This window comes from Galeopterus variegatus, unplaced genomic scaffold (assembly GCF_000696425.1).
Source record: "Galeopterus variegatus unplaced genomic scaffold, G_variegatus-3.0.2 Scaffold2405, whole genome shotgun sequence".
In the NCBI taxonomy this organism is placed as follows: domain Eukaryota; kingdom Metazoa; phylum Chordata; class Mammalia; order Dermoptera; family Cynocephalidae; genus Galeopterus; species Galeopterus variegatus.
This window is the reverse complement of record NW_007728516.1, coordinates 113,847-135,240: the sequence shown is the minus strand read 5'-3', so window position 1 is coordinate 135,240 and position 21,394 is coordinate 113,847. Positions and strand designations below refer to the sequence as shown.

The following is a 21,394-nucleotide window of genomic DNA, read 5'->3' as shown; positions in this document are numbered from 1 at the left end:
CAGCTGCTGCCTCTGGAGTTCCCCTGGGGCTGCCGTAGCTCTGGAAACGCCTCCCTGCAGTCTGGAGTGCTGGCCCCAGGCGCATGGAGGAGGGGTGAGCACGCAGCTGGCCGGGGTCGGAGCCTGCACAGGGATGCTGCTCCCCTTCCTTGGATCTTTCAGGCGAGGACAGACTGTCCATGGGAAGTCGACCTCTGTTCCCTTGGGGATAGCACCGGAAGAGGCAGCTGCTTTTTAGTTTGTCCTTGTCCCCAGAGAGGCCCAAGCCCCCAGTGCCTTTCTCATGGCAGGGGCCAAGAAGCATGCATGCGGGGTGCCTGTGGGGAGGGGCAGGGTGCAGGACTGAGGGTGGAGTGCTGGCCACAGCCTCACCGCCTGGGGTCAGAGCCTAGGTCTGTCCCTCCCCACCTGCACCGAAACCCAAGCAGAAGGCACCTAAGCTGCTTCCTGCCACAGGCTCAGACCAAGTCCTCTTGCACCCACACTGCTGCGTCCTCCTCCCATGTAGTGTGGCCACATTAGCCCCACCCTCAGCAGCCTCCAATCCTGAACCCCCACAGTAGGATGGGGAAGCAGCTGGTCAGGCCGCCCCGTGCTCCCCTAGGCTCCAGGGCCCCCTGCAGAGGATGCTGGCCTCAGCATTGAAGAGAAGCCGCTTCCTCAGAGGGGCTAAGTAAGTGGAGAGTCCCCTCCCCACCTGTCCCAGGCCTCAGGCAGGGCCCCTGGGGTGAGGGCTGGCACTGGAGAAAACTGGGACAGACCCACATGGGGCCGGGCTGTGGGGCAGAACTGAAACTCCTTGGTCTCTGTCGGTTGACCTTCGGTGGGGAACAGGCCGCTGCCGAGACTTCTGGCCCTTCTGGTACAGTCTTGCATGAGGCTAGTCCTTCATTTGCTCTTTCTTCACCCCTCGGGTCCAGGGATGTGGCCCTGGGTGGGAGGCACCCATGGGAGGGACACTTCACACCCATCATTGCAGAGGTGACCGTTGTCTCCCAGCCCAGCCTCCTCTGCTCCAGAGCACCCCTTTCCTGCCCTCCCAGCACCTTCCTCCCTCCTGTTGGCCCCTGGCTTTGTCTTCCGTCGCTCTTGCTCTCGATTCTGTCACTCTTGCTCTCGAAGAGGGGTTCCCTGTAGGGGGACCAGAGGATGACGCTCAAGGAATTCCTCTCTGGCTGGCCCTGGGCCAGCACTGCACACCCTCAGTACCTGGCATAGCTCTCTTGACATCTTGTATGGAGACAGGTGGCCTGTGTGGGGCACTCCGAAGAGTCAGGCCTTTCCTACCCCACCTGCCTCCTCTGGCTTCTGGCTGGATGGGGACCTGAGGGGTGAGGGGCTGGACAGGGTCCGGGGCACCTGTGTGCCTTCCATCTGCAAAGGTCAGCCACTGAGCCTCTGCCAGTGAGCCCCAGCCTGGGATGGAGGCAGCGCTGGTGCCCTGGGGCAGCTGCAGGTGACAGCAGGAGCAGGCTGCCCACAGGAAGCCCCGTGCTCCTTTCTGGGACGAGCCCTAGGGGTGCCTGGCCTAGGGCCTCCGGGAGCCCACAGGTTAATAGCAGAGTCTGGTGGGCAGGCCTAGGCTGGTGATGCAGCTGCATGGGGGCGGGGAGGGGGCCACACAGCAGACTTCAAGGAAGTGGTGGCCCTTGAGTGAATGAGTCATCACTGGGCCTTCCCTGGCTGCGGCTGAGAGTGGCAGCAGAGATGAATGTGCGGGAGGAGTAGGAGTTTCCAGGCAGAAGAGCAGCCCCTCCCCAGGAGGGGGGCAGCTGTTCTGAGCCCCCACCCACCCACCCGGGAGTGATGGGGAGACACCTACGACATTTTTGTGACCGAAACCGTGTGTGGTGGGTGGAAAGGCGCAAAGCGAGTCACTGGAAACCTCCAGGTAGGTTAGAGCCCATAGAGGTGGTCTGGGGACCTCCCCCATTGTGGCCTCCCAGCCCACAGTGAGACCCTGCCCCCTACCAGGCTCCTGCTCTTGGCTGTTGCCAGAGCATGGGGGGCAACGGCCATGACGTCCTGGATCCCAGCCTGCTGCCCCTTCCCTGAGGCCCTCCTCCCGCACTCCCACCCCCATCGGGGGAGCTCATCAGGCCTGCCTTCCTGGATGCACCCCCACCCACGTGCTTCTGAACCCTGGTGTTTGTGCTCCCTGGCCCCAGCCCCTCCCCTCAGGCTACGGACAATGGGGAACCAGCTGGATCCTCTTAAAGGGACAGTGTCCCACCAGCTCCTTGCTGATGTCCTCCCTTTCCTTAGTTCCAGTAGATTAATAAGGAGTTGGTGAGTGGTCCCATATGTGGCCCCAGAATGGCAGAGGGTTCCCTGCCACCCTGGGGGAAGGTCTGTCTCACCCATTCCCAGTACCCACCTGACCTCTCTGCTGGATTATTGCCCTGCAGAGAGAGCCTGGGTCCCCCTGTCCCTGTGTGACCCTGAGCAGAGCTGCATGGAGCCCCCAGCCTATTCTCTGCATGGGTGTGTGCTCTGGCCCAGACATACCCATGACACCAAGACCCTGCCTCGGGCTCTCCAAAACCCAGAGGGGTTCATGCCTTGTGAGCTCACTGGAGGATCCCTCCGCTCATCATGGCTGAGCAGGGCACTGGTCACCCCACCGGCATGCTTGGGTAGAAAGAAGCCAGGCTTGTAGGTCTAGCTCTTGGCCTGTGGTGCAGCATCTGGAGGCCAGGATGTCATTTCTCCGCATCAGCCTTTCAGAGGCCCCACCAGCCAGGCCTCCCTGGTATCCCCTAGTGATGGGGCAGGGGGACCCCAGTCTTGACCCACACATCTGGGGATTCTGCTCCATACAGTGTGGCTGCTTTCCTGAGGGAGGGTGGGGGGATATGCCGAGCTGTCCCCTAAGCCCCCTTCATCTTGTGACTGGCAGCACCTGTAGGGTTGCTGAGGTCTAGGAAACCAGGAGATCCTGTGTCTGACTGCAATCCTGGCTTGTCCATACTGAGCTGAACTCCTCCCTTGTATCTTAGTGGAACAGGGAGTAGCTTTGTGGGGCCTGTGGCACCCGTCTGTGGGGCCTTGGGCAGGTTAGACTTTCTGAAGCTCATTACCTCTAAAAAGAGGATAGCCATACCTGCCTCATGGTTGCCTATGAGGATTAGGTAAATTTAACCAAGAAAACATGAAAGTCACTGCCACCCACAGTGCCTGGCCTGAGCTGCCTGCACATGGCCAGGGGAAGTGGGGAGAAGGAGGACACCCACTAGAAGAGTGGGACCCACAGATCTCTCCACCCACCACCTGAGTCCTGGGCTCCCAGATTCTGTTCCTCCCTCCACCTCCACCTGAGGGTGACAGGAGCAAGTCGCCTGCCCTTCCTTGGCCATCTTCCTTGCATGACAATGGTCAGGGGTCAGATGTGAACCCCCCCCCCCAACCCGGGTGGCCCAGAAGCTCTGGGTGCAGATCTGTCGTGGGCAGTTGTGCGGGCTGTGCACTGCACAGAGGCATCCGGTTGAAGAGCCGTGAGGGGCTAAATCCATCCCTGGCTCCACTTCCCAAGCCCTGTGCCCAGGTGCCAGCCTGCTGCTGCCCAGAGGGCACACCTCTTTCTAATTCTTAAAAGAGGTGTCCATAGACTAGGGCAAGGCCCAGGTGTAGGGAAGGGGGTGGCGTGGGCCGTCCTCAGTCCGTCCCCCATCCTCACAGGTGCTGTGAATGCAGTGCCTCCCTTTCACACCAGTACTACGAGAAGGATGGGCAGCTCTTCTGCAAGAAGGACTACTGGGCCCGCTATGGCGAGTCTTGCCACGGGTGCTCGGAGCACATCACCAAGGGTCTGGTCATGGTGAGCACCCTTCCCCCACTCTCACTCCTCCCCTGGGGTGTGTCCTCATGGTGGCACTGCCCCAGGTCTCTCTTCTGTCATCTCTTGTTCATCTTTTCACTGGTTCTCTGATCTCCCCATGCTTCTTGAGCCTGATTGCATGTCTGTATCCCTCAGCCCCCTTTCTGCAGTACCAGCTAATGTCCAGGAGCTTGGCCACGGGCCAGCCAGGTCCCTACAGCTTGTTTGGGGCTGCCCTTCTGAGAGGGGTGGAGGGGAGGAGCTATGGCAGCTGAAGGGGCTGCTGAGCTGGGTTGTCCCCTTTACCCCCACCAGGTGGCTGGGGAGCTGAAGTACCACCCCGAGTGCTTCATCTGCCTCACGTGTGGGACCTTCATTGGTGACGGGGACACCTACACACTGGTGGAGCACTCCAAGCTGTACTGGTGAGTGCCTGGGCCCCTGTCTAAGCCTGGGGTGCCACCTGTATCACAGGTCTGCAAGGGCACTGGTTCTCCCACACCCAAGGCCTTTGCCCTTGCCATGGGGTGAGGTTTGAGAGGACACATGTGAATGCTTCCCTTCCCTCCTCAGTGTAGAAATGATTGAGAAATAAGACACAGGAATCAGACTGACAAAGCCTCAATCATCAGCTTTCTTACTGGTGTGTAACTGCCATGCAGCTCTTGCACTAGCCGTCAGAGTTGGCGCAGACTCCACAAGTTAAGGACACAGTCCCCAGCAAGACTGCCCTCACTTCAGACACCACCTGCAAGCTCAAGGATCCCCAGGCCACTCACACTTCTGACCAACTAACTACAGATTTAGGGGTTCCCACAACCCCGTCAAGTTCGATGATTTGCTAAGCGACTCACAGAACTCAAGAAAGCCCTACACTTAGGATTGCAGCTTTATTACAAAGGAGATAGCTCAGGCCTGGCCTGGTTAGAGCACAGTGTTAATAACATCAGGGTCAAGGGTTTGAATCCCCATACTGGCCAGTAGCAAAAAAAATAATAAATAAATAAGAGGGACAGCTCAGGACCAGCCAAGTGAAGAGACACCTCCCTCCCTCCCTGGCACATCAATGTGTTCACCAACCAGGAAGCCTCACTGAGCTTCAGCATCCAGAGTTTTTATTGGGGTTTCATGATGTGGTCATGACTGATTGAATCATGGGCCACATGATTAAACTCAGTCCCTAGCCCCCTCCTTGGAGATTGGGCTGGCTGAAAGCCCCAACCCTCTAATCACATGGTGACCAGACCCCAGCTGAGTCGTCTCACATAAACTCAGGCATAGTCTGAGGGGCTCATGAATAACAAAAGATGCTCCTGTTCCAAAGATTTAGAGGCTCCTTCCCAGGAGCCATGGACAAAGACCAGACAAATTCTTTCTTTTACAACACCGATAAAGCTGGATTAGAGGACAGAATGGCTTGATCCCAAATGGACTTTTAATGACTTCCTCCTGAACTGGATTTATCCCCAGGCCTTGTCTTGGCCATCTTACAGCATCACAGACATAGACAAACCCAGAATGACGGAGCCCCAAAGAGGGATGAGGGCTGACTGGCATGCTCAGTTCCTGCTCCCAGGGCCATCAGTCAGCTAAGTCCATCCCTTCAGGGAGGAGGAAAGGAAGGAGGGGAATAGAAAAGAGGCTGGGGGCTTGAAGGGAGTGCTGATGCTGGTGAATGTCTTGACACCGTTTTCTTCCCACTCTTTGGGTCCCCACTGCTGCCGGCTCTTGCAGCGGACACTGCTACTGCCAGACCGTGGTGACCCCCGTCATCAAGCAGATCCTGCCTGACTCCCCTGGCTCTCACCTGCCCCACACAGTCACCTTCGTGTCCATCCCAGCCTCAGCTCATGGCAAACGTGGCCTCTCGGTCTCCATCGACCCCCCTCACGGCCCGCCAGGCTGTGGCACAGAGCACTCCCACACCGTCCGCGTCCAGGGGTGAGTGGCCAGCCTGGTGAGGCCACAGCTTGTATGGCTGTGGCCATTGATGTGGTGGGTGGCAGACTCCAGGACCAGGGTCCCTGAGAATGGGTGAGCATATGGGTGCAGATGGAGCTCAGCTTTGATAACCTGGTATACCAGTGCCTGGTCTGGTCATTCCTCTGGAAACCATTATAAATGCCAGATAAAATATAAGAACATTCTTTAGTTCATGTATGATCCAATAAGAAAGAGGAGCAACCAGGTCAGGAATGAATGAAGGAGGGAACCCAGGTCTGTCAGCAGGACACTGAAGGCAGCTGTGCCTTGAGAGCAAAGCTAACTTGCTTCCGTTGTCAAGTCTTTTTATGCCTGGGCCCAAGAAAGCTAGTTTAATGAGAGAACTGACTTCTCCCCCAGAAAGCTGGAACAAAGGGCACTCAGGGTGAGAGTGAACAAGAAATAGACCACACCTTCCATAAGCCACCCGCCACCCGCCACCCGCCCCACCACCCTCTCAGAACTACAAAATAAACTGTCTGCTTTGAACCTGAATGCAAGGTAGGGGTGGGGAGGATCTTCCCAGAGAATTCACAAACTCAGATTTCTAAACCAAACTCGTATGCCTGGCTGGTTCAAAAAACCTCAGGACAAACTTGCAAAGGTTCAGTTTAAAGTGGTTCCCAGTTGGTGGTGAGAGAGTCAGGCACGGATCCTTTCTGGAAAAACCCACCTGCAGGTTTTATTGAATTTACTGAGATAAGGGCTGGCTGGTTAGCTCACTTTGTGAGAGCATGTTGTTATAACACCAAGGTCAAGGGTTCAGATCCCTGTACCTACCAACTACCAAAAAAAAAAAACTTGCTGAGATGAGTGTTGCAAGCAAGATGAGCAGTTCAGTCAGAATCACTGAATGTTTGAGGTGGCAAGGCATTGTGAGCAGCAGCCAGCAGGAAGGCTGCAGAACCTGCAGACACAGGAGTGGGCCAAAACAGTGGAAGACAGTTATGCCCAGTATGTTTTAATAAGTAAGAGATGCTTAAAAATGAGTGAAGAGCAAATTTGGAAAAGAACCAAATAGAACCCCTAGAAATGAAACATATAATTATTAAAATGAAAATCTCATTGCAAGGGTTTAATGGTAGAGTGGAGTTTAAAACAACCAAGACAACCAAAGAGAGAAATAGATGAAATGTTGAAAACTGTGAAAGAGAGGTAAAAACACATGGAGGACGGAGTGAGAAGATCTAATAATCATCTGCTTGGAGCTCCAGAAGGAGAAGAGACAGAAAATGGGAGAGAGGCAAGATTTGAAGATATTCATGGCTCAGAACTTCGCAGAACTGATGAAAGACACTGATCCACAGACTCAAGTCCAGTAAATCCCAAACAGCAAAATAAGAAATCTACACATGGACACCTCTAGTGAAACTGTACTCCACCAAAAGCAAAAGAAAAGACCTTAAGAGTAGCCATGGAAAAAAAGACAGAATTACCTCCGAAGACAATTAGATTAACAGCTGATTTCTCAGTAGAAAAAATGGAAGCCAGAAATCAGTGAAATACTGTTTTTAATGTAATGAGCAAAAATAACCATCAACCTAGAATTCTCTATTTTATGAAAATATTCTTTAAGAAAGAAAAAAAAAAGAAAAAGAAAATATCCTTCAAGAGTAAAGGTAAGGGCCGGCCCGGTGGCGCACTGGATAAGTGCGCTGCTTGGGAAGCGCGGCGGCGCTCCCACCCGAGGGTTCGGATCCCATATACAGACCGGTTCCCGCTCACTGGCTGAGCGAGGCGCGGGGGCAACGCCGAGGGTTGCGCTCCCGTTGCCGGTCCCCGGTCCGGTATGGGGGCAACACTGAGGGTTGCGATCCGTTGCCGGACATGGAAAAAAAAAAAAAAAAAAAAAAAAAAGAGTAAAGGTAAAATAAAGACATGTTAAGACAGGCAACCGAGATTTGATACTAGCAGATTATCCCTAAAGAAAATTATGTAGCATGTAAAAAACATCTGAGATGCAAGAAGGACTACAGATTAAAGGGCCAGCCCAGCTGCTAACACACTGTGTGACTTTGAGCAGCTCCTTTCTCTTCCCTTGACTTTGGGGTCTGTCTGAAAACAAGTGAGTTGGATACCTGGGAGCCTTCTAAGATGTCTCTCAAGCCTTCGTTGACTTCTTGAGAAGTAGTTTTAAATATCCCCACTTCTGGGCATGGGAGCCAAGTGCCAGCTTCCATTTGATTCAGCGAGCATTTCTCGTACACCTGGCAGGTAGTAGGCACCACACCTCGGCACAGGTGAGAAGGGCAGGTGGTCCTGGGGAAGGAAGCTGATGCTGGCCTCTACGCTGGGTCTCCACCCCCCATCTTGACATCAGCCAGGCCAGCAGCTGTTTCTATTCACAAGTGAGCAGACAGGCCAGGGAGGGAGACGAGGAAACTCCCAGACCAAGGGCTCTTACCAAAGGGCCATGAGAGGTAGGTGTCCCCAGAGGCAGAGGCCCCAGCCGGTCCCTGAAAACCGGGCAGAATTTTAGGAAGGAAGAGACTCAATGACAACTCCTCCCTGCCAGCCTCACTGGATGAGCATTCTTTCCAGCCAACATCTGGTTTCTCAACAACTTCTGCAAAGAGCCACGCCCTTCTTGGAAGCAGCCCAGCTCCCCCAAAGGCCACTGACCAGATTTACTTGCCTGTTTTAAACTAGTTTTAGCTGACCGCTTTTCATGTGGTTTATAGCAGCATTTTAAGGAAAGATTTTCTGGGCCCCAGCCCCCTGCTGCTTTAGCAGGAGACTGAGGGAGAGGAGAGAGAATCTAAGGAATATAGTTTTAAGGCTATATCCGTGCAAAGCCTGTATCAACGAAAATGTATTCTTTGTTTTTTCAACTTTTTATCTTGAAATTTTTTTAACTTAGAGAAAAATTGCCAAAATATTAAGTACGTTGAATACCTATTCATCCTTCACCTAGGTTCGCCAATTTTAACTTTTTGCCACATTTAGGTGGAGGGTATAAGAGTGGTCTTCAAAAAGTTCATGGAAAGATTTGTATTATCTTTTAGTTCTGTTGTTCCATGAACTTTTTGAAGTACCCTCATACATGTGTCTATCTTTATATGTGTATATATATATATATATACATGTACAAATATACCTACTAAGATATAAGTAGTATAATATAAAGTGACTTACTTTTATTTGTACATGCACATATATGTACACATTGTTGTTAATCATTTGAGAGTGAGTCGCAGGCATCATTGATCCCCCACACACACCAAATACTTTAGCCATTCTTCTGAAAACAAGGGTGTTCTCTTACATTGTTGTTTTCACATTTAGGAACTTCAACACTGATGCTATTTAATACACAGTCCATATTCAAATTTTGCCAATTGTCTCAATACTGTTCTTTATGGCAATTTCCCCTGATCCAGGACCCAGTCTATGATCATACATTGTAGTGAACCATCACATCTCTCTAGTCTCTTTTAATCTGTAACAGTTCCTCAGTTTTTCATTGTCTTCATGACCTTGACATTGTGAAGCATATAGACCAGTGGTTAAATAGGATGTCCCTCCATTTGGGTGTAATTGGTGTTTCCTCCTCGTTAGATTTCGGTTCTGCCTTTTTGGCCTGAAACCACCGAAATGAGGCTGTGTCCTTCCAGGTGCATCTTGCCGGGGGACACATGATGTCATTATCCCCTTTGGGGATATTAATATTGATTACTTGGTTTATGTCCTCTACTGTAAAGGCTTTGTTTCTCTCTTTGTAATCAATACACCATTTGTGAGATTTGAGTCTATAAATATCCTGTTCCCCAACAACCTTTCATCAAATGGTTTTAGCATCCATCAAAGATTCTCGCCTGTAGCAATTATTACTGTGATGGCTGCAAAATGGTGATGTTCTAACTCTGGTCTTCCCTCCACTGGCTTATTTAGCTGGCTTTCTCCTGTAAGGAAAAGCTTCTCCCCCGTGTGAGAATACACTCTTGATGATGAAGACTTTTCATGAAGCTGTTTTAAAGCTCTCTATCTCCTGTCTGCCTCTCCCCACTTCCCCATCTCGGGGAGGTAGGGTGGAGACAAAGTGAACAGGCCTTAAAGAGCTTTCATGAAACAAAATGAAAACCAGGTAACTAAGCACCAGAGGGTTGTAGAAGCAAGTAAATTTGGCAAATTGGCCGTTTTGTGAATTAGCTTATGGCCAACTAATTGGAGGTGTCATTCCAGTGTCCACCCTGCAGCTGTGGCACCAGGTGGGCTCTAGCCCCTCCTGCCAGTTCAGGAGCAGTGGGAGCTTTGGCCTCTTGCAGGGCGGGTTGGGAGTCAGGTAGAAAGCCAGTGGATCTGGACCCTTTGAGGACCCATCTCGTGGCACTCGTCTGTCCCAAGCATACCAGGCAGCTGGAAGGACAGGTCTGTCCTCCATGGTGGAGACGACGTTCTGTTGAATGGGAGCAACCAAACCTCTAGTTGGGGTTGCAGACACCCGCGGGCCAGTCACATTTCTCCAGTGCCACGCCTACGACAGACATCAGTAATTGATTACAGAATTCATCCCGCCAAACCAGAGCACAGTGTTCTGGATAGCTGCCACCTCCCAATCACATGGAGTCATTTGCCCCCTCACCCCTGATCTGGTCCCCTTCCCTTTGGTTTCCTGTTGGGGCTGCAGGGGACAGGTGGGCACTGGTCTGACCACTGCTCTACCCACAGAGTGGACCCGGGCTGCATGAGCCCAGATGTGAAGAATTCCATCCACGTCGGAGACCGGATCCTAGAAATCAATGGCACGCCCATCCGGAACGTGCCCCTGGATGAGGTATGGATCCTGCGTCTGGGGGCAGGACTGGAAGGAACGCCTTCATGCCTGACCCCACCTACATAACCACCACAACTGACTCACCTGTTCACACACCTGCTCTCCTCAGATTGATCTGCTCATCCAGGAAACCAGCCGCCTCCTCCAGCTGACCCTTGAGCATGACCCCCATGACACCCTGGGCCATGGGCTGGGGCCTGAGCCCAGCCCTCTGGGCTCCCCAGTGCACACTCCCAGTGGGGAGGTGGGCAGCTCTGCCCGGCATAAGCCTGTCTTGTAAGTCAGCCTGCTCCTTGGCTTATCTAGGTGATTTCACTGGGGCTGGGCCATGGGATGGGCCCAGGCCATGGGACGGGCCCCACCTTCACTAGCTCGCAGTTTCATAGGGGAGCCAGCCCTGCAAACTAGCAGCCCAGCGTGGGGGTGCTGAGCACTCTGAAGAGGAAGGGTGGTGAGAAGCAGGAAGCGAGGGGCAGCAGTGCCCCTGGCTGGGGAATTACAGAGCCCTCTCAGGGTGGGCCAGCCTCCCGGCTTCATAGAGAGCAGCCAGCGACTAGGTCAGGATGACGGGAGCATAGGGGGACGGGAGGGCTAGGCTCTGAGGCACAAGCTAATGGCAAGGTGTCTGATGTGGAGGGGTCTTTGGACTTTGTCCCCCCATCACGGGCCCCCCTGAAGGGGTGATGCAGCAAAGTCATATATTTCATACAGACCACTCTGGTCCACTGTGCAGGAGGGACTTGGGGTGGAGGCATTCCTGGCCAGAGACAGCTAGCCGGCCACTGCAGAAGTCCAGGCAGCAGGTGCCGAGGGTCCCATATTCTCTTGAACCTGGGGAGGAGGAAGAAGGAGGACAGGATGAAGAAATGCAGAGGCAGCCTGGTCCTCACTGCACTTAAACGATGGGACCTGCTTGGGACTCCTGGTGAAGTTTCAGGAGACACCTTCTGGGGTGACAGCCCTTGCTCTAAGAAATCAAAATGTTAAAAAGGCACGTGTTCCCTCCTCACCTGCGTTTGTCTGTAGTTCAGGCCACGCTGTGGGACTGCCTATGTGGTGAAGTTATGGGCATCTTAGGTAGGGTGTCTGCCTCTGTCCTGTAAAGTCTGAGACCATGTGCTGGAGGACAAAGCGTCTGACCCAGGGCCACAAGCAGAGGATGCCAAGGGCAGACATTCCCACTGAGGGCATCTGCATGATAGTGGACCTCAAACTGGAAGACAGAGCAGAACTGGGGAAAACTGGGCATTGGCACCAGGACAAGGCTGGGACGGGAGGTGGGGTTCCAGGAGGAGCGGGCAGCCCCAGGAGGACTGAGCTGTCCCACCCTGTCCCTGACCAGGGGTGACTATATAAACCAGCACTGATGGGGGCACAACAGGTGGGGAGGAGAAAGGGGGCAGGGCCCTGGCCAGGTGCTGCCCCCACCTCCATGGCACTGGGGACTGTGTGCCTCCCCAGGAGGAGCTGCAGCATCGACAGGTCTCCAGGTGCCGGCTCGCTGGCCTCTCCAGCCTCCCAGTGCAAGGATCTAGGTCGCTCTGAGTCCCTCCGTGTGGTCTCTCGGCCACACCGCATCTTCCGGCCATCAGACCTCATCCATGGGGAGGTGTTGGGCAAGGGCTGCTTCGGCCAGGCCATCAAGGTACAGGGCATGCGGGGTGGGCGGGGGCAGTCTGGGTGAGACTCCTCAGTACTCCTTCCTCCCCCACCAGTACCCTCCAGGAGTCCACAGTGGAAGGGGGATCTGGCTCCTAGACTCCCTGGCCAGTGCTCCCCCCTCCACCTGGGTCTCCTTGAGCTGGTTAGGCGGAGGGGACCTACTGCAGATAGACCTAAAACCTTACATGCAGGAGTTGGTGGAAGGTGGCTCCTTGGGGTGGGAGATGGGAGGGCAGGGAAGCCAGACTGACCCTGAGTGCCCCTCCCTGGGGCCCCATGCTGACCTGATGCCAGCCATGGCCTGTGGTCTGCTTACCCGCTTCACACTCTCCTCAGACAGGGACACAGGCTGTCCCATGCTGGAAGGATTGGGATTATACAGAAAGTGCAGGCCAGGCTAGCCAGATGCCTCTGCACCTGTCCCTGGCCCCCTGCCAGGTGCGGAGTCCCTGGTTGAGGTGCAATTTGACCTCGAGGAGACAGACCAGCAGAGTAAAGGCCCAGGGTCAGGGGATCCAAACCTAAGTTCCAGTGCTCCTTTCCCTGCCTACCGGGTGATCTTGGGCCTTGTTAGGAAACCTCTCAGAGACTCAGTTTCCACATCTGTCAAGGGATTAGCCTTTCCCACTCCCTCACGTGTCTGGGAGCATCATGAGATGTCTGAAGCACCTGAAGCTGTCCACGTATCTCCCCAGCAGTCCTGGGGTGGGGAGGGGGCTTCCTAGGAGGGGAGCTTAGAGCAGATCCTCTGTCTGTCCTGGGTCTTCATGCCTCGGTGTCCCCCACACAGGTGACGCACCGTGAGACTGGCGAGGTGATGGTAATGAAGGAGTTGATCCGATTTGACGAGGAGACCCAGAGGACGTTCCTCAAGGAGGTCAGTGAGTGGAACCGTCACCCCTCTGGACCCATGAGAGGGGTGGCCGGAGTCATGGGTGGAACCACATGTGAAAGAAGAGAAAGTGTCTGCTAGGAGGGCCTCGCCGGGGGTGGCAGCAGCCCAAGCAAAGAGCACGGCTGGCCAGGTGTGGGGAGGGTAGGGGGAGGAGGAGCCCCGGGCCCAGCCTGTTTGTACCCACCAGGTGAAGGTCATGCGTTGCCTGGAGCACCCCAATGTGCTCAAGTTCATCGGGGTGCTGTACAAGGACAAGAGGCTCAACTTCATCACCGAGTACATCAAGGGGGGCACCCTCTGGGGCATCATCAAGAGCATGGTGAGTACCCAGCAGAATCCCCTGCCCACCGCGTGGCAAGGCAGCTCCCTCTCCAGGCATCAGTCTCCTCATCTCTTCAGTGGGGATTGGCCTCAAGGGTCTCAAAGACCCTCTCAACCCTGATTCTGAATCAAATGGGGAGCAACTGACTTCATCTGAAGCTGGGAAAAAGCTGGGGCCTAGAGGGGGTGGAAGGCTGTTTCCAACTGGCCATCCTGTGGGGCTTGGGCCCTGCCACACCTGTGACAGGTCAAACACCGAGCAGAAGCACCTTCCACCTACCCATCTGTGGTGGGCCCTTGTGTACAGCCTCTGGCAAAGCTAAATCATTTTGAGTATTTAGCATATTCCATAAAATTCAGAACTTTCTGTGAGGTTTTAAGATGATAAATCCACCTTCAAGAGTCAGGTACTTGGAGGGAAGCCACCTGGTGTGCTCGTGCCAGACCCTGCCCCAGGAGCCAGGCCTGGCTTCCAGCCCCATTTTGGTGTCACCCTGAGCGCACGAGGTCTCGTTCCCTCCTGGAGCCCCTGAGTCCTCATTTCCTCAGGTTGGATTACCTGGTATTTCCCAGAGTGTGGGCCCCATGGGCTCCTGATAGTTGCAACTTCCCAGAAGGGATTCTGCGATCAGGAGTGATGCAGATCTCAGGCCTCTTCCCTGCACCTCTGAATCTAATCTGTTCTGACACTCCAAACCTCTTGCTCGAGGTCTCCAAGGGGACAGAGTTAGAGAATGAGGCGTCTCCCCAAATGCTTTGAGACCAAGGCCCCGAACTCCTGGCGTGACTCGGGGCAGGCACTCTGCAGGTGACCTCACTGACCCTTCTATTACTGTCTGCCTGTGAAAGTAGGTCCAGATTTTTTAAAAACTTAAAAGGATGGGATCTTATAGAAGATAAATATAGCTTTTTGTATTTGTCCGCTTATGCTGCTTATAACAAAATACCTGAAACTGGGTGATTTAGAAAGAAAACAAAATTTATTTGCTTACTGTTTCTGAGGCTGGGAAGTCCAAAGTCCATCTGGTGGTGGTGACAGTGACCCAGGGGTCTCCCATTGCAAGATGGTGGAAGCAGAGAGAACAGAGAGACCAAGACAGACTCTCCTCTTCTTTTAGAGCCCTCAGAACTACGCCCTTGACCATTTTAATCCATTCACTACTGCATGGTCCTACAATCCAATCACCTCTTCGAGGCTCCACCTTTCAATTACCATAATAGGATTTCCCACCCTCTTAACAGACACAGTGGGGGCTAAGTTTCTAATACATAAAACTTGGAGGACACAATTTGAGCTTCAGCGAGTTTTGGGGGACATTATTCAATCCAGTACACTTTTTTTCTGAGAAGAAGCAGATTGGGAATTGTAGAGGAATACTCCCCTTTAGCATATGAAGTCAGTTCTGTAATGGCATTTTTGAGTTGTTCACACATACCCCTTAAAAGCAGAAGTGAGCAGGGGCCACCAGACCCTGGGACACTTGCCCCTCCTGCTGTCTCTCCCATGACTGTCCTGCCGCTGCTGCCTCCATGCCAGCCATTCTCTGTCCACCCCCAGGACAGCCAGTACCCGTGGAGCCAGAGGGTGAGCTTTGCCAAGGACATCGCCTCAGGGATGGTGAGTGCGCCGGCCACCCAGCCCCGCTCAGAAGCACTTGACCGCTAACCTATGATCCCACGAGGAACTTAGAGACGGAGCCCACAGGAGGCTTTGGAAGAGGGCAGGGGGGAATGGCCAGTAGGAAGAGTACCCCAACCGGCCTGCTGGGGTGGGAGGGAAGGTGGAGGTCCCCGGGGGCCAGGGCCCTGCGGTGCAGCTGCTCTTGACCTCCACCCCCCTTGTCCCAGGCCTACCTCCACTCTATGAACATCATCCACAGGGACCTCAACTCCCACAACTGCCTGGTGCGTGAGGTGAGTGGCTGGGCCCCCAGGGGTGGGGGCAGGGGGGAGAGCAGGGCCACCATACGCCTAGTGTCAGGGCTTTCCCTGAACTGCAGCTCCCTGGCTTGCCTCCCTCACTCCAGTTCAGGGTCAAGAGGCAGTTCAAGGTCAGGAGGCAGCAGACCTGGGTACAAATCCTGGCTCTGTCATTTACTCACTGTGCGGCCCCAAGCCTCTGATGGCTTTTAGTAGGGTCTAATAAGTCGATGAAGGCGAAAGTGACACGGAAACTGTAATGGGCCAGGATAGTGGTATTCAGAGGACAGCCCATGGCGGAGTGGCCATTGGCTGTGCCAGGTAGCACCTACAGTTGGGAGGGCTTAGGTGTGTGGGTGGGGTGGTCAGGGCAGGGTTCCTGAAAGAGGAGGCTTTGGGAGGATATCTTTAAGTGGGGAGGTAAAGTCAGGGAGCGAGGGGTCTGAGGGTTGGTGACTGAGGGGACTACAGAAGGCAGAGGAGGGAGTAGCCGTGCCTAGCAGGAGAGGCAGCATGTTTGTTTCCGAGGGCTGCCGTAACAAAGTGCCACAAACTGGATGGCTTAAGGCAACAGAAATTTAATCTCTCAGAATTCAGAAAGCCTGAATTCCAAAATCAAGGTGTTGGCAATGTTGGTTTCTTCTGGAGGCTATGAGGGGTCATCTGTCCCGTGCCTCTCTCCTGGCGGCTGGCCATCCCTAGTGTTCCTTGAGTTGTGGCCGTGTCACTCCAGTCTCTGCCTCTGTCTTTACATGGCTTCCTTCCCTGTGTGTGTGTGTGTGTCTGTGTCTGTATGTGTCGGTGTCTGTGTGTCTGTGTGTCCTCTTATAAGGACACAATAACTGGATTTAGGACCCACTCTAATCCAGTATAACCTTGTCTTAACTAATTGCATCTGTAAAGGCCCTATTCCAAATAAGGTTGCATTCTGGGGTTCCAGGTGGACATGAATTTGGGGGGCAGGGAGGACACCATTCATCACACTACAGGAAGGTTGAGATCCAGTCCCAGAGGAGGAGGTTCCCCAGATAGGCGTTTGCCGAGTGAACTCAGCACAGGAAGAATGTCACATGGACACTCAGGAAGTGCCATACCACTTGCTGTGGGGTGGGGGTCAAAGCCTCTGTGAGTGTCCTGGGAGCTCCAGGAGCCTCCAGGCTGTGGGAAGCGGTGGGTAATGAGTACAGAGAGGTAGGCAAGGCTGGATGGCCCAGGCCTCCCTGGGAGTCTGCTCACACTACCAAGCAGGGAGTCACTGCAGCCCAAGGCAGTGTGGTGGGCAGGGCCAGGGCAGGGTTCTTGATCCTACAGCAGAGACCATCTCTTTTTAAAAAATAGATTACACAGAAAGAACTCAGAGGAGAGGGGCAATCCAGCCCCTGCCCCATGCACAGTCCCTGTGGTGTCTTCTCCAGGTGATTGTCCTGGCTTGCATCAATCCCAGAGGCAGCACAGGGTTCTTCCCTTCAGGGTGAGCCTGGTCCTGATCCCAACTGGCCAGGGCCTGCCTCCTCACCCTCTCCTTGGTGCCCAGGTAACACTGGCCAACCCTGGGGCTGCCCAGTGGAGCCGGGCCACCAGGGCCCTGGACACCAAGCCCCAAGCAGGCCCCACCCCAAGCCCCATGGAGGACGTGTCCAGCTCCCTGCCTTGCACTGATGCCCAGTGTTTGTCCCCATCCCTCCCCTCGTCTCTCAGGAGCACCCCTGGTTTCCCTGTCTTGCAGAGCAGACACAGCAGACAGCACTTCACTCTGCGGGGTTCCAGTGGGCCCTGGAGGCTCCCACACACCTTAGTCACAAGAGCCAGGGGCACCGAGTGCTGGGTTTGAGTCTGAGCTCTGTCACTTTCCAGCAGGGTGGCCTTGGGCAGCTTTCAAAACCTCTCTAGGCCTGAGTCATCTCATCAGATTTAAAAAAAAAATGGGGTTAAAAATAACATACACCTCACTGGGTCTTTGGGAGAATTAAAGATAAAATCTGTGACATGCCACATGTAGGACCTGGGTCTGTAATCAGAATTCCTGTTTTCCTTTCCAAGATGAGGCAGTGCTAGTGCCCTGATGAGGTGGAGAAAGTACTTGGAAGAGGGAGGAGTGGGGGCACTGGGATGGTTGGGGGGAGCAGGTGGGGCAAGTACAGAGGGCCCAACCCAGGTGTGGGGAGTGGAGCCAGGCCGGCGTTTTCAGGTGCTTTAGGCAGCTGCGTTTGCAAAGAGCAGAGGGGTTTGGGCAAGGTGGGGGTCCCTGCCCTGGCCTCCAGGATTCAGGTGTGTTCTCTGGGCTGTCTGTTGGTTGGTGTGGGGTCCTGGCAAGGGGCAGGCTGGGCAGGGAGTGCTAGGGTCATGTCTCAGTGCAACCGTGCCCCATCTTCCCAGAACAAGAATGTGGTGGTGGCCGACTTCGGGCTGGCACGGCTCATGGTTGATGAGAAGACTCAGCCCGAGGACCTGCGAAGCCTCAAGAAGCCAGACCGCAAGAAGCGGTATACTGTGGTAGGCAACCCCTACTGGATGGCCCCCGAGATGATCCACGGTGAGTGGGCGGGCCGACCTACCAGCCCCCCAGGTTTCGGGGATGGCCCCACACCCTCCCGGGGAGGCTACTCCCCTGGCTTCTCCCAACTTCCTTGGCCCCCCAGCTTTCTCCTTAGGACTGTGTTAGTTTCCTATGGCTGCTGTAACACATTGCCACACTCCGTGGCTTAAATAACAAACTATCATATGGTTCTGCAGGTGAGAAACACACACCAGTCTCACTGGGCTAAAACCAAGCGTCAGCCGGGCTGCACTCCTTCTGGAGGCTCTGGGGGCCGGGGGCTGGGGCGCAGATCTGCTTCTTGGCCTCTTGCAGCCCCTGGAGGCCGCCTCCTTTCTTGGCTTGTGGCCCTAGGCCCACCTGCATCCTCAGGGCGAGCAGTGTAGCATCTTCTGTCCTGTCGGACCTCTGCGTCCACGGTCACGTCTCCTTCCCAATTCTGCCCCTCCTGACTCCCACTGAGAAGGACCCTTGTGATGACATTAGGCCCATCTGGATAATCCAGGATAATCTCTCTGTCTGAAGACCCTGAACTTAATCCCACCTGCAGAGTCCCATGTAAAGTAGCACATATACAGGTCCCAGGGATTGGGACATGGACGTCTTTGAGGGCCATGATTCTGCCTCCCGCAGGTCCTCTGTCCCCCACTTCATATCTTTGTTATCAGTGGTCCTATGTCTGCCCAGTCTACAGGTTATAAAGTCCTTCCCCAGCAGGTGATGCACAAACATAGCTTCAGAGCAACTGAGCAGCAGCACTGGCCAAAGGTAATGTGGTCAGCATAGCCCCCCAATAACTTAACCTGTCAAACAGACTTAAATAGGGGTTGTGTGAGGATCAGGTAAGGCTTTTACACTGTTGCTGCCTTGCTGGCGTTCAGGAAACGAGAGCAACGGTACAGATTGCTGTTAACATCAGTAGGTAGATGGTATTATTTCCATTTTACGAATGAGGAAACTGAGGCTGCCGTAACCAATGAAATTATTACAAACTTGGTAGTTTAAAACAACAGAAATTTATTCTCACAGTTTTGGAGGCCAAAAGTCTGAAGTCCCGCAGAGCTGCACTTCCCCTGTCCCAGGGACTGCAGGTGGGAGTCCCTTGCCTCTTATGGCTGCTAATTGTCTCGCATGTCTAGGCTAGTGGCTGTGTCACTGCAGTCTGTGCCTCGGTCCTCACGTGAACAGCTCCTCTTCCGCATGACTTCTTTCTCTCAGAAGGGCATTTGTGATGACATTTAGAGCCCGCTCAGGTCGTCCAGGACTGTCTCATCAAGATCCTTAACTTAGTCACATCTACAAAGACTTTTTTTTCCCAATAAAGTAGCGTCCACAGGTTCCAGAGATTTGGCATGGTTGTCTGTTAGGGCCACCACAGAGTCCGTGCCCGGGTCACGCTGCTGGTCAGTGACTGAGCTGGGCTGGAGCTCCCTGCCCAGAGCTTTCATCCTCACCCCTCAGGCCTCCCCAAGGGTCGCTCTCACCTGGTGGGGTGGGAGCAGAGCCTAAGCTCTGGTGGCCTTCGGTCCCTGGCCCAGCTTCACCTGCTGACAATGGTCTCTCTGCGCAGGACGCAGCTATGACGAGAAGGTGGATGTGTTTTCCTTTGGCATTGTCCTGTGCGAGGTAGGTCTGGGGTGGGCAGCAGCAGCTCCTCTCCACCCTCATGCTCCCAGGCTGCAGGCTGGAATCTGCAGGAGCCATGGGCCAGAGGGCTCCTGGGGACAGGGCTGCCCAGAGCAAGGGGATGGCCTGGCCCCGGGGGGTTGTGGTGGTCAGCCTGGGGCCAGTCCCAGTGTCCCCTGCCCTCAAACCACCTGGACAGTGCCCAGACCTCCAGGCTGCTGAGGGCCCCCCCCCAAATAACTGCTGGCCTTGTGCTGGACAGATCATTGGGCGGGTGAATGCAGACCCCGACTACCTGCCCCGCACCATGGACTTTGGCCTCAATGTTAGAGGCTTCCTGGACCGCTACTGCCCCCCAAACTGCCCCCCGAGCTTCTTCCCCATTACTGTGCGCTGCTGCGATCTGGACCCTGAGAAGAGGTGAGTCAGGTGGGGCCTCGGCCTGGGGCAGCCTTGGGGGTGGGGCCGCTCCCATGAGAGCCAGACCCACTATCCACCCCACCTGTCACCCAGGCCTTCCTTCGTGAAGCTGGAACACTGGCTGGAGACCCTCCGCATGCACTTGGCCGGCCACCTGCCACTGGGCCCACAGCTGGAGCAGCTGGACAGGGGCTTCTGGGAGACCTACCGGCGTGGTGACAGTGGACTGCCTGCCCACCCAGAGGTCCCCGACTGAGTCTGGCCCACCCAGCTGCCCCGTCCCCACCTCTGGAGAATCTACCCTCACCAGATTCCTCTGCAGGAGGTGGCCAGGGGTGGGGCCTTGGCCAGAGCAGGCCCTGACTTGCCTTCTCCCACCCTGCAGCTGGCACCCCCACCCTCCTGTGCCCCAGCCCCAGTGCTGGCCCAGCTGCGTGCACACTGTCACTCTGCCCTGCCTCACCTGTCTTGGTGGGGCCTCCGCCCCTCGCTTCCCCTTGCATGAGCTGGAGGGCCCTGAGAGTGGCGCCCAGTCCACTCACCACCAGCCGTCCTGCGCATGCTGCCCGTCTGCAGCTCCCCCAGGGCGGCTGGAAGGCAGCCTCCGAACCATGCCCTGTCATGCAGGGTGCGTGGAGGGCGTGTGTGAAGGGGAGGCCAAGTTCCCAGGAGTCTGCGTTCCCAGGAGCCACATGGGGAGTCGGGCTCATTACCCCTAGGGGTTGTCTAGGTAGCAACAGGTATTGATAATTGCCCAAATGCCCAGAGCAGAGAGAGGTCTGACCCTGCAGAACAGAAGTCCCCATGGGCTAGGCAACAGCCCTTTCTCTTGCTTTGGGTCTTTTTTGTTTGTTTGTCAAAGCCACTTTAGTGAGAAGTAGGTACCAGGCCTCAGGGTGCAGAGGGGTCCCTTGCGGGAGAGGGGAGCCTTGGTGCCTGAGCCAGAGCTGCTGGGAGTGCAGCCCAGGCAGAGGGAGGTCGGGCAGAGCAGACAGGGCGAGCGGCCACAAGCACCCAGCCCGAAGTTCATCTCAGCCCCCCTCCCGCCTCTCCCCCGCGTCTCTTGCCAGTGGCTGCAGCAGCCTCGGCCCCTCCTCATGCCCCTCTGTCCTCTGGGTTCTTTCTGTGTAATCTATTTTTTAAAAAGAGTTTGTATTATTTTTTCATATGGCTGCAGCAGCAGCTGCTGGGAGCTTGGGGTTTTATTTTTTTGGCGGGTGGGGTAGGAGGGCCATTTTGTCACTTTGCCTCAGTTGAGCATCTAGGAAGTATTAAAACTGTGAAGCTTTCTCAGTGCACTTTGAACCTGGAACACAATCCCAAGAGGCCCGTGGGACCACAATTTAGGGAGGCAGGACCCACTCGCCTCCATCCAGGAACCGTGATGTTTAAGGAAGAAGCCCCAGATGCAGAACAATAAACTACATTCTGTACTCCCCA

General features: G+C 54.8%; 1 protein-coding gene across 2 annotated transcripts; it reads left to right on the top strand.

The window, feature by feature from the left end:
* Window positions 1–610: 610 nt before the first annotated feature.
* LIMK1 (LIM domain kinase 1) lies at window positions 611–21,394 on the top strand. 2 transcript variants are annotated; one of them, XM_008581615.1, is made up of 15 exons: window positions 611–673; window positions 3,679–3,817; window positions 4,133–4,242; window positions 5,552–5,758; window positions 10,469–10,574; window positions 10,684–10,850; window positions 12,036–12,219; window positions 13,027–13,113; window positions 13,319–13,450; window positions 15,011–15,070; window positions 15,301–15,366; window positions 17,749–17,905; window positions 19,479–19,534; window positions 19,797–19,954; window positions 20,048–21,394. In XM_008581615.1, exons 1-15 carry the CDS (start codon window positions 627–629, stop codon window positions 20,208–20,210), a joined length of 1,839 nt encoding a protein of 612 aa, XP_008579837.1. In that variant the 5' UTR covers window positions 611–626; the 3' UTR covers window positions 20,211–21,394. The 2 variants fall into 2 exon arrangements, with proteins under 2 accessions (XP_008579837.1, XP_008579838.1); XM_008581616.1 differs by lacking the exons at window positions 19,479–19,534; window positions 19,797–19,954; window positions 20,048–21,394 and adding an exon at window positions 18,938–19,252.